Source organism: Lasioglossum baleicum, chromosome 6, assembly GCF_051020765.1.
Source record: "Lasioglossum baleicum chromosome 6, iyLasBale1, whole genome shotgun sequence".
NCBI lineage: Eukaryota > Metazoa > Arthropoda > Insecta > Hymenoptera > Halictidae > Lasioglossum > Lasioglossum baleicum.
The window spans coordinates 7,287,349-7,299,032 of record NC_134934.1 but is presented as its reverse complement, the minus strand read 5'-3'; the positions used below and the strand labels follow the sequence as shown (position 1 = coordinate 7,299,032).

The window sequence follows — 11,684 nt, the reverse complement described above, 5'->3', positions numbered from 1 at the left end:
AAAAGATTACGTAATTGAAATCATTTTTTCGATGAAAGAGTAACTGTTGAGTAATTGTTGCCATATTTCACCGTAGCTATCTTTCGTTACGTTCGTAGCAATAATGGTTTACGATAATGTTATCGTTATCGAGACTCTGAATATAGCGCATCTCAAAAATGAGTGTCATCACTAGACTGCGAATTTTATGCATGTATGACAAAAATGGGTACGTACAATTTAAAACAGTGAACATATTAAAAATATTTAAGGCCACCAGCGTATTAGTTTCACCTTAATAAGATAATTAAAAGAAGGAAGACATTTTTATTTGGCTGCTGTGCCTTGCAATGAATGCAAACATTTTTTATTTTGCATAAAGATCCGCAGTCTAGTTATCACCGATAACACATTGATAACTTATTTAATCGTTGCAGGTTTAATAATGTTCAAGCAAAATTCACACCAATGTTAGAATGTACTTTAGACATATAGTTTTATAGAAATGATATAAATGTAATATTCTATTACATATATTTATTACTAATAAAAACTAGGTAAACAGGATAACAGAGTGAAGAAAAAATTAATTTTTTAATTTATGAACAGTAATTCATTATTTGAAGGAATGAATCCCCCAACGAGTATGTTTACTAACAAGATGAATGAAATTAACAATTTTTTCATTTTTCAACAAGAAGCAAATATAAGGATATTTTATATGGTGTATAATAACTAACAAGGGAACATATTCAGATGCGAAATTCGGATTTTGATAAAACTTTGGGAGTTTATAGTTCTTTGAAAAATATTTGACACGTATTTTTTTTATCGGCAATCATCCACTTTGAAGGGGTGAAAACAGCCCTCAAAGTTGGGGGTCAAAACCATACTTTTTGAGATATCTCGGAAACCAGAGGCCGAAAAATCTGAATTTTTTTTTAAATTGTGTGTTTTTCAATGGGCAATGTAGTCGCGCAAGAAAATATTAACAAAAGTTTTTTGTTTAAACAATATATTAAAAATTTGATTTCTTTTTGTAGTTTCTCTTATTTATTGTTAGTTAATTTTAATGTAAACTTGGGTGCGTGATCTTTGATCCAAAATAGGGGATACATGTTTCAGGATTTTCTTTTTTTTTGCCATTTCACAATAATTATGCATAATGGAATATAGTCTTGCACCTGGCGTGTGGGGGAATTCTGGCTTGTTTTATCGAAATATAAGCATTTAGTATAAACGTATATAGTATTTTAAACAATACCACTGGATTACATGTCGTTTATTGTTTTATCAGCAGCTAAAGAAGGTGGCGCAGGTACCAGCGTGACGCGGTGCTAATTACCGCGGCGGAGTAAGGGTATCGGCTGGTATGTATAGCCAATTCTCCTGCAAATTTCTGCGGTTGTTGGGTGTTTCCTTGTTATTATTGCTGTGATATGTTTCCATCAAAATGTTTATAATGTTCATCAGATTGCCCAAGTAGCCACAAGTAGCCACGTACGTCCCTAAAACGTACGCAGAATGGACGTAGGACGTTTGGACGTGAACCGTACGTTTTAGGGACGTACGTGGCTACTTGGGTGACCTTCATGTTTGTAAAAACGAATCTAAAAATAAACAATCAGTAAAAGTAAATTATTTGAAGGATCCACAGTGTATTTGAAAAGGCTCCAGGTATATTTTGACCGAAAGCCCAACGACCGCAGAAATTCGCAGACGAATTGGCTAACATACCAGTTGGTACCAGTCGGTACCCTTACTCCGCCGCGGTAATTAGCACCGCGTCACGCTGGTACCTACGCCACCTTCTTTAGCTGCTGATAAAACAATAAACGACATGTAAGCGCATTGCATGCGCGAGAAAAGTTGGGCTCAATCGAAGCACTGATTGGCCACATTAGTGTGATACCGTGCTGCCCTCTCAAAAACAGGCTGAATCCCAGCCCGGCCGTCAGGCTCTGGGCTCGAGCCCCCGGCAGGTGAAAATCGCGCCATTTTGTGCACAGGGGCCCGGCTAAATCGGCCTGTCACGCACAGCAGGTAGCCCTGCTCCCTTGTCGCATGGTCGTCCATCGGTGGCTTTGGCCTTCCCGCGACCCTCTAGTATGCGCTCACCTTTACGCTTCTCTAGACCTTGAAAAAATACAATAATTATAAAGTATTATGATACCAAATGGATAAATGAGTTATTAATAAACAATTCGAGACCAACAACGCGTTAATTTTAAAGTTACTTTGCTGCACTTTGCTGTATCACTTTTGTCGCAAGATAGCGCCGTCGTTTACTTTTCCCGCCCGGCCAATGCCGGCCATTACAGTAACGATGATGAGGCAGTTATTTATATTCAATTATATTGGCCAGTAAGTGTCCTACAAATTACCAAATACACATGTTATATATTCATTTTTCACAATAAAATCATAACAATTTTTAAAAATTTTACAAGGTGATCAAGAAACCCAGTTTTATCGAGAATTTTACTTTACTGAGGCTTAAGTAGCCGCGCATGCGAGAGAAATCTTGCACAATATCTCAGTGATCTCAGCACTGCACAGCACTGTTCCCGCCATCCCAGCCAATTCTTTATTCGCTGAATTTTCAGTCAGTATTTCATTGTGAAAAGTGTTAGTCTACTTCGCCGAAAATGCAAAGCAATTCATCTACGAATCCGATGAGAATATCCACACTTGCCAGAGATGACAAAGGTATGTCACGGGGCGACACAAGGAGGACGCAAACACTCAAATCGAAGATTGTCAGAAGCTCCAGTGAAAGTTTTATACCCAGGGTTCGACAAAAATCATGTGACAGAGCGAGCACTAGAGGATCGATTCTCAAACCATCAGGTAACTATTTATTATCCCTTTCGTTACATTTGATTAACCCCATATTATTTTCTACATATATAGCTACAGTAAAGGTTCGATTTAATTGTAAACAAGACCCTCGGGTCCATGCTATAACATAGATCATACACAATTCTACTATTCTTTTATGACCTTGCATAATATTGTTTTCTTAGGTAAAACACCACTGAGTCATGGACCATCAGCTCCAACAACGCCAAGCATACACAATGGAAAACAGCCTGTACTTCTCATGTCCGGACCCTCTAACCTTCCAACTGGACCCAGATCCTCATCTGCTGATCGTATCAGCAGCCTAGGAGGCAAAGGTGCCAAGAAAGACCAGAAATCTTTCGTAGACAAAGTTCATCAGGCTGACATGCTCCACAAAATAGATAGTTACTTCAATGTGAATCAGCTTACTCATATGCTTAACAGCAATGGTAGTATAAAGCCAATTACTCTAAAAATGTTCATAGAAGTTTCTGCTTACCTAGTTAAAATGCTAGACATGAAATCAGTTCTAACAATTACTAATTACGTGGAGGAGTTGCCGAAAATTGCCAAGAAGCTTCATTATCCTGGTGTTATCACTAAATCTTGGTTGAAAACTGCTAACGCTATGCACTCCTGGCCAAATGTTTTACGCTGGATCTGCTGGTTGGTGGAAACTTGCGAAGTTAAGGAAATAGCTTTGCAAAATTATGATTTAGATCATTTGCCTTTCGTGGGAGATAAAAGGGAGGTTAATATGCATAAGTATAATTTAGTCTCTATGATCGAATTGTACAACGCTTGGAACAATGAAAAACTCGACGAAGAAGAGGAAATGGTTGCAAAATATTTAGAAGAATTTGTACACCAGCATGGAGTCACTGAGAAAGACATGAGCACTGTACAGTTTGAACTAGACGAGAACGAGAACAAATTGCAGGCAGTAGAAGAAAAAGCACAAAACATCGACGAAGATATAAATCGCTCACAGAATATCCTGGCAGAATTAAAAAAAGACGAAGAGAATCAGCAAAGTGATATCAAAGCGAAAGAGGATTACATAAAAACGATTGTTTTCGACACAAAAAAAATAAATGCTGACTCCAAGATTCTTAATGATCATATTCATTTGCAAACGAAATGCCATGAAGATTTACTTTCTGAAATTAAGCAGCAGCCAATGTCCAAAGCAGAAAAAGAAAGTATATTAGAAAAGTGTAAAAAGATTCAGGGTTACATGCAACAATTTGATGAGCATTTGCAGGATATACAGAAAGAGAGCTTTACAATAGACATGACATTATCGTCGGTCACTAACGATTTGACGAAGCTGATCCTAACGTATAATAAGGAAATCTTGATGAACTTTAACAAAGATATGGGCGTAGACATTGAGGAATTAAAAATGCCGGAAAAGGGTATCTTCGATTCTCAGAGTATGGATGTACTGCATGCTAAAGCTACCTTGATGAATGATTTCAAAGAATTGATTAAGAAACAGATCGTTGATAAAGAACGTTTCATAGAATTGAGTTCCAACAAGAAAGAAGATCTTCAAGAGAAAATAAAGATCTTGGAAGATGAGAGCAGTGATTTTGCCAATGCACTCAAGGAGAAGAAAGATTTCATCAATAAGATGAAAACAGACATCAAGAACGAAGAGGCGAAATTAAAGGAACATATAAAAGCGTTACAAAATGAAATTAAGGAGATACAAGATTCCGTTCCAGATAGGCAAAAGGTTTCAGAGGAACTGGAAGAAGCGGCAAATAAATTAGATGCGGTACGCAGGCAGAAAACATATATTGAGGAATCTGCAAAACTATTTTTTGATAAGTTTTACAGTATATTGGAAGAGCACAGAAACGAACTTTGTAATACACTGGCAAAACTCAATAAATAATATAGAACATGTAATTAAATACCATAATGGCAATACACACTGTATGATTTAAACAAAAACCAGAATTCTCTATACAAATGTATAATAAGTGATAATTAGGCTCGAGATTTTGTACATATACAATGCTTCAAATAATGAAGAATAAAAATGGAATTTTTGTATTTGCGTAAGATTTAATATTATATGAATTATAAATAAAATTTTAACACGAACTTCTATATTTGTATTGATTATTTGTCTGCCGCACGTTCATAAAGAATTTATTTGGAAAGACGCCGTGCGACTATTTGAATCGTAACGTGGAAGTAGGAAGTTCCTAAGCGCGCGTTTATACGATTTCAATTGCACGACCGATAATTTCATAAGTTGAAAATAAAAATTCCAAATTTGCCATTGAATTTACACATAAAAGCTTGAATTTACATTAAAACACTAGCTAACAATTTACCACACAATACCTAGACAAAATGATTATGTTAAATTATTTAAAAACAATTCTAACATTTTCTGAACGCACCGTGTTCTGAACCAATCGTTATAAACATAAACACAACTTCAAACACCGGAAATCAAATGAACCTCTACCACTCGACGCATATACAAAGTATTTTCAATATTCTTCAAATAAAATACTATTTTCAAAAATTATTGCATTAAATAAATAGTATTTATTTATAATTGCTATTTTCCCCAGCTCTGTAAATAAGTACATAATTTTCTAGATGTTCGCAAGATTAGTGTAGTCGACAAGTGTTTCACCGTACTTCCGGTTGCGCAAGTCATTAGTTTCGTCGCCATCATAGCGACGAGATCGCGACCGCTTTCGGCCGCTGAGCCAGAAAACGAGTTATCGTCGTTTACGACGAAAACAGGAGACAGAGCTTTTGCTCTGTTGAAGACCGTGTCCGTGGTTATCGTAGTACCGTCTCATCGGGCGTCGATTATCGGCATCTCGAGGATATTTTCTATATATTTAACGCTGGGAAAACATGGCTTATTGAAGAAGATGAAGGTCCTGCAGAAATACACTGTTTCTCCATACGGAGGAGACGAAAGCCTCATTTACGCTCGACATCAGCACGAACACATTCGTGCCGGAAATGGAAAAGAACACAAAATTTTCGCAATCCTCGGCAAAGGGGGGTCCTACTGATGCAAAGAAAACTCAAGGTGCGTCGTTATCCGAATGTCGATCGCTTCGATAGCGACGTCATCTTTTCAGTGACGTCTTATATGTGCGTATTTCATTGCGAAAAGACGAGCTCAGATATTCACAATTCAATGACTTTTCATACTCTGTTCATTCGTTAATTATTTTGAATTCCAAACATTATACTTCTTCACAAGAAGTTCGCCAATAGAATCTAAATATATAGTATCACATTAGACGAAAACATTTTTTAGATTAGCGCAACCTCTTTTTATTACTAAACTATAATTATTATAATAAAATTGAAGAGAAAAAATTCTTAAAAGAATATCAGACGAATTAAAAGGTCCGACTCCAACTTATTCATTGAAAAATTATTAAGTGAACCAACTGTAAACAATGTTATGCAATTTCAATTTATTGTTGAAACTTATTCCTGCTGACTTAATGAATAAATCATTGATATAAATATTGTTTGGAACTCAAAATACTTAACGTTTTAGTAAATTTATTTTTGTTCTGCTATCATTATTATTTATATTACACAGCATTATATTTGCTAAAACAAATGCTATTTTGCTGAACATTATGAAGATTACTATATCTGTAGGTGATCCATTAATTCATACAAAAAGATAAAAAGATGACTCATATGAATTGTTTCTTTTTATTTCTATCACAATGATATGAACAAAAGCACTATGTAATGATAAAATGACAATAGATTGTTTTTAAGGTAAAGTTTATTAATCGCCCGTATGTTAAATAACTATTTATATATCATAATTTAAGGGAAAATGTAATATAATTACATATATTTAAAAGAATAGATATACGATGAGTCTAATAAAAGAACAAGGTTTCTATCTCTATTTATACAACTGTTAATATCTTATACTGATGCGTACAATAAATTTAGAATCATTTTTTACTTGTTTACATATGATATGACTGAAAAATTTGGGGTTGATGGGCTTTAACCCTTTGCACTTGGTGCTATTTTAACTTGAAAATTAAACATTTCTTCCAACCTAGAATAATTCCATTGTATGTTCATTTTTTTCTTTGTATGAATATGAAATTGATAGCTCATACAGTACTTAAATGTTGAGTAATTGAGAGTCACTATTCGAGTGCTAAGGGTTAATAAGTATTTGGAAGATAGTTGTTATGAACAAAATGTTTTTACATATTTGTCAATATTCTTCAGAGATGTAAATTACAGTGAACAAAAATGATCGAGTAATAATTTATGCTATGTGATTAGCCCAGTTATGAGGAAAATGTAAAAGAGATTGCTTATCTGTTATTTTGTCTTTTCCTTCCATTGCTATTAGCCTTCCCTTCCTTCCGCTGCTATTGTCTTGATATTTCTGTTTCTCAGAATTATTGTCATTTCTAGATGTTACAAATAACAAGCTCTTCCCGAAGACCTCACGCCGACGCGAACCAACTGGTACTTGTAGTTTCTCAAAGTATGAACAACCAAGGAAGTGCAATGTACAGAAAACAAAAAGTTTTGATAAGAGACCAAAACCTAAAGGACAATATCATGGCAGTGCAAAGGAGGATACCAAGGTGTCTATTTAAATTCTATTATCTCAAACACAATTATCATAGCACTTGGATAACTTCCATGGTAACATCCCAGTCAACCAGGCCTGTCGAGGCACATCTCGAGCCCAGCGTGTGGAGGCCACCTAACGGGCGTTATATTGGCCAAACGTCTCTCGAAGCTGCTCGAAGCACATGATGGCTAGATTCTGGCCATGCCAAAGAAGATCGCGTGGACTCGTATTCTTCCCTCGGCACCATCCCTGCACAAGCTGCCCTCTTAAAATGGACCGAGCAGCCAGGATTATGGCGGGATGGTGTCGCATGGCCAGAATCTAGCATTTTTGCTGACTGAGATGCTAAATTTCATAATTTCTTACAGGTAGTGCAAACGGAAATAGCTGAGCATGGCTCAGTAGTGGTCCAAGGAAGTAAAAAGCAGAATTTGAATCACTTGCTGAATTTTCATTATGAACCACGTGAAATGCAAGGTGGTTCAGGTGTATGGAGTCATGGGAAATCTACAAAGGGTTACTCGCGCAACAGTAATCGATGGCTTCCACCAGTCCAGCGACATAAGTACAACAAAGAACAGTTTCTACAAGCCAGGTAAAATTAGAGCACCATATGTCACTCAATTCTCGAAAACATAGTTCTCGGAATCTGTGTACACGTTTCCCTTCAGTATACGTTCAAAATCATAGACTCTAATCTTTCTACACTAAAGATTATTTTTCTTTTAGCTGCCAATTTGTTGTAACTGCCAATGGGAATTATTCATCTTATCTGACTGATCCTGACTCTCTAGTTGATTGGAAACTAGTAGAACAAATTGTAGGTTAGAAATGATATTTTTCGAATTTTTTGATATTCATATATATTTTCATTTCAGAAAATCCATAGTCCTGAAAATTTGTCATGCCCCATTTGTTTGTGTACACCAGTTGCTGGAAAAATGACACGTTGTGGTCACGTTTATTGTTGGCCTTGCATTCTTCATTATTTGTCACTTTCTGACAAGTCTTGGCGCAAATGTCCAATTTGTTACGAATTAATTCAAAAGTCCGATTTGAAAAGGTAATTTCAAAGCCGATTGAAACTAAAAGCGTATTTAGAGTACCCTAAAATGGAAAATTTTTAAATCCCGGTATTATTATTGCTTTTAGTGTCACTGAAATCACACAGAACACGCTAAATTTAGGAGATATCGTTACTTTACGTTTAATGCGTCGCGAGAGAGGATCATTGCTCGCGGCGCCCGTTGGTTCTATACCTCAAAATCCAACAAACTTTTTCTCCGCTGCAGAGACCATAAGCAACGAGGTGTACTCAAAACTTCTTATAGCAAATACAGATTACGTAAGTACTTAGAGTTTTAGGTAATTGAAATGTATCATTTCGAAAATTTTAATGTGTCCATAAAATTTTACTCAGGTTATGAATATTATCGAATGCGAACGAGTTCAATTAAAATTAGAAATGTTAGATAATCCTGATTCGCCAGAAAATTGCTACATTGAACAAGCACTTAATGAACTTTCAAAAAGAGAAGAATTGTTAAATGAGGTAACATCAGTGTACTTAACTAAAACATAATGCATTATATTAGTGATTTACGATACTTCGATTACAGATAAAATCGAAATCAGAAGCGGATGAAGCAACACAAGAAGAGGACAATCTTACCGAAGACCAACAATCAGTTCAACACGAGTTAGAAAATCATGAAGAAACCATCAACGTTGCCAACGAAAAAGAAATAAAAAATGATGACGAAGCATCTTCCAAAATAATAGAAAGTTTAAACATCTCGCAGTCGACTTCGGGCGTACAAAAATTCTTTTACTTCTATCAAGGTTTGTGATTAGCGAATATGTTTTTGTTACACCTCTTTCTATTTTAAGTGATTAATTTATTTTTAAATTTTCAGCGGATGACGGGCAACATTTGTATCTTCACGCAATGAACGTAAAAATGCTGGAACAGCAGTACGGTAGTCTTGAAAATTCTCCTCATACAATAAAGGGAAAGCTCTTGGAGAAAGAAGGTGGAAGTATTACCGAAGATCTAAGACGTAGACTGAGGTATCTATGTCATTTGCCTCTTACTTGCCAATTTGAACTAGCAGAAATTGATTTACAACCACCAATTATATCACAAGAGGTTCTTACATCGTTTCAAGGTAATTTCAATTCTTCTAAATACATTGCGGATGTTCATGCAATTTTCAATTGTTCTAGACGAGTTTTAAGAGAAAGTGGAATAAAATACAATCTTATTTCCGGTGGTAGTAGCCTTTGCAGGTCTCAAAAGAATAAAAATTGTTCTATTTACATTCTGTCAAATTTTATATTCCACCCTTTTTTCACGTCTACTTCTAAACTAAAACATTGCTTTCCTTTTTACCAGGGGTGTGCGAGAACCCGAAATATCGGGATCGGGACGGGTACCCGAAAATTTCTCGAATTTATCGGGGGGGGGGAGGGGGGGATTCTCGAAATAATAATTTATTCTTTATATATTTATATAAATATATTATATATGTATTTAATATAATATAAATATTTAATTACTATACAAAATTCTTTTCATTGAAAGAATGTTGTCCATCACGAATTCTTTTCAAGAGTGTCATGTGGCATATTTTCGAAATTTTCGGGAACCCGACTCATCCCGACCATCACGTTCCCGATATTTCGGGTTCTCGCACACCCGTACTTTTTACCAACAAAGTAATCCATGTTGAAATTTTCGCAGACCAATTGGCACTGAGACAGAAACGCCGACAACAACGAGAACGAGAAGAAAGAAAGAGAGAGAAGAAGATCACAGAAGAGCAAAACAAGCGAATGGGAAAATTTCCAAGGCCGAATGTACACATCGATTCACAAAGGCATTTTCCTCAGTGGCAGCCAGAATTGTTATTTTCTGAGTATGTATACATTATTATTATTACTATGGATTCAAACACACAGAAACGTTTTAAATTAAAAACGCGACGATATATTGAAATTTGTCAAGATAGTATATACATAGATAAATAATGTTCGTACAGGGAAACTGTTACATCGCCACCGGAATCAACAACAGCGTCGAGCATAGCTGGCAGTCCATCAATGAGTACGTTCGACGAAATTGTGCGCGACAGACAAGCCGACAATACTGCACATGAACAGGGACCATCGTTCGCGGAAATGTTACGGAATACCGGCACGCGCCTAAAATCATCAGTTGCGTGGCCATGTGTAGCTTCTGCTCAGGAAAAGTCGAGTTCAACTGTGTCTGTTCAGTCGTTCTCCAGTCATAACGAGGAAGAAGAGTACGCCTCGCCACCAACGTACAGTCAGAGTTTTGGCGATGCTTTGGCAGTCGCTTTAGAGCAAACAAAGTTACTAGGTAAGTGCAACCACCGACTAGGTATAAGGATAGACCTATCATCCAATGTATTTTTGCGGCCCACTTTTCGGGGGCCATGTAAAATCCCCTTGCCATTTCATTTCACGCGATTTAGACGAGTTTATGCCAGAATCTTCGTGCCACAAGTAAATAAATAAGTCTAGTTCTGTTCTGAATTGTTGTTTCGCGTGCTGGATCGCTCCATTTGCATGCAAATAGGCGAAATGAAAATGGTAATGAGGTTACGTAACCCCACAAAAGTAGGCCGCACAAATACATTGAATAATAGGCGTATCCTTATACCTCGTCGGTGGTGCATCAAAGTTCTCAATAATTTCAAGCAAAAGTAACCCAGTAATAAAGCATTCGCCGTCGTCATCCCCTTCGTCTATCTTTTAACGAGTCCCATGGCTTTGCAACGATAATAATTTCACATATTATTTTTTCAGGGGGCAAAAAGGATGGTGGAAGAAAAAAAAAGAAGAAAGGGAAATCGACACTATTGTTCGCAACTACTATGGCACACACATCTTAATTTTCTGCCCTAATATTGCTTATATTTTACGTTCATACCTTTAAATTTTGTCCAAGATTTTTTCTGTACAATATTTTATGATTCTTTTAGTACATTCTAGAAAATTAATGAAGTACTAATACAGATCACGATGTAACTGTGCCTCATTGCACGCCTGCCCAATTTTTGTCATTATCGATTACCAAAAAATTGTTTTCTGTAGCAGTCTGTTGTGCTTACAAATAAAATTGTTTTTCTGAAAAGTATGACTTTTCTATTAATCGAATGATTCTACACGGATTCAAATATTCACACTCTAATTTAACTTGAAACTTTTTCTGTAC

General features: G+C 36.1%; 2 protein-coding genes and 1 long non-coding RNA gene across 4 annotated transcripts; 2 read left to right on the top strand and 1 right to left on the bottom strand.

Moving 5' to 3' along the window:
* Nucleotides 1–538: 538 nt before the first annotated feature.
* LOC143209502 (uncharacterized) lies at nt 539–2,562 on the bottom strand. Of its 2 annotated transcripts, none has more exons than XR_013009097.1 (3): nt 2,427–2,562; nt 2,195–2,352; nt 539–2,115 (listed from the first exon to the last, which is right to left on the bottom strand). It is a non-coding gene; the product is annotated as an uncharacterized LOC143209502 (long non-coding RNA). The 2 variants fall into 2 exon arrangements; XR_013009096.1 differs by having other exon boundaries at nt 2,217–2,352.
* Nucleotides 2,563–2,581: 19 nt separating this feature from the next.
* Nucleotides 2,582–4,959, top strand: LOC143209501 (uncharacterized). The gene is made up of 2 exons (XM_076425203.1): nt 2,582–2,829; nt 3,006–4,959. Exons 1-2 carry the CDS (start codon nt 2,628–2,630, stop codon nt 4,724–4,726), a joined length of 1,923 nt encoding a protein of 640 aa, XP_076281318.1. The 5' UTR covers nt 2,582–2,627; the 3' UTR covers nt 4,727–4,959.
* Nucleotides 4,960–5,501: 542 nt separating this feature from the next.
* Nucleotides 5,502–11,603, top strand: LOC143209858 (E3 ubiquitin-protein ligase RNF10). The gene is made up of 12 exons (XM_076426113.1): nt 5,502–5,896; nt 7,279–7,454; nt 7,813–8,039; nt 8,174–8,264; nt 8,323–8,507; nt 8,597–8,789; nt 8,865–8,996; nt 9,064–9,286; nt 9,361–9,612; nt 10,188–10,362; nt 10,486–10,826; nt 11,276–11,603. Exons 1-12 carry the CDS (start codon nt 5,827–5,829, stop codon nt 11,359–11,361), a joined length of 2,151 nt encoding a protein of 716 aa, XP_076282228.1. The 5' UTR covers nt 5,502–5,826; the 3' UTR covers nt 11,362–11,603.
* Nucleotides 11,604–11,684: the final 81 nt, after the last annotated feature.

Coding starts and splice junctions, on each gene's coding strand:
- LOC143209858 (XM_076426113.1), top strand. CDS start 5,827: ATGGAAAAGAACACAAAATTTTCGCAATCCTCGGCAAAGGGGGGTCCT. Junction 5,897..7,278: donor TGATGCAAAGAAAACTCAAG/GTGCGTCGTTAT, acceptor TGTCATTTCTAG/ATGTTACAAATAACAAGCTC. Junction 8,790..8,864: donor TTATAGCAAATACAGATTAC/GTAAGTACTTAG, acceptor AATTTTACTCAG/GTTATGAATATTATCGAATG.
- LOC143209501 (XM_076425203.1), top strand. CDS start 2,628: ATGCAAAGCAATTCATCTACGAATCCGATGAGAATATCCACACTTGCC. Junction 2,830..3,005: donor ATCGATTCTCAAACCATCAG/GTAACTATTTAT, acceptor TTGTTTTCTTAG/GTAAAACACCACTGAGTCAT.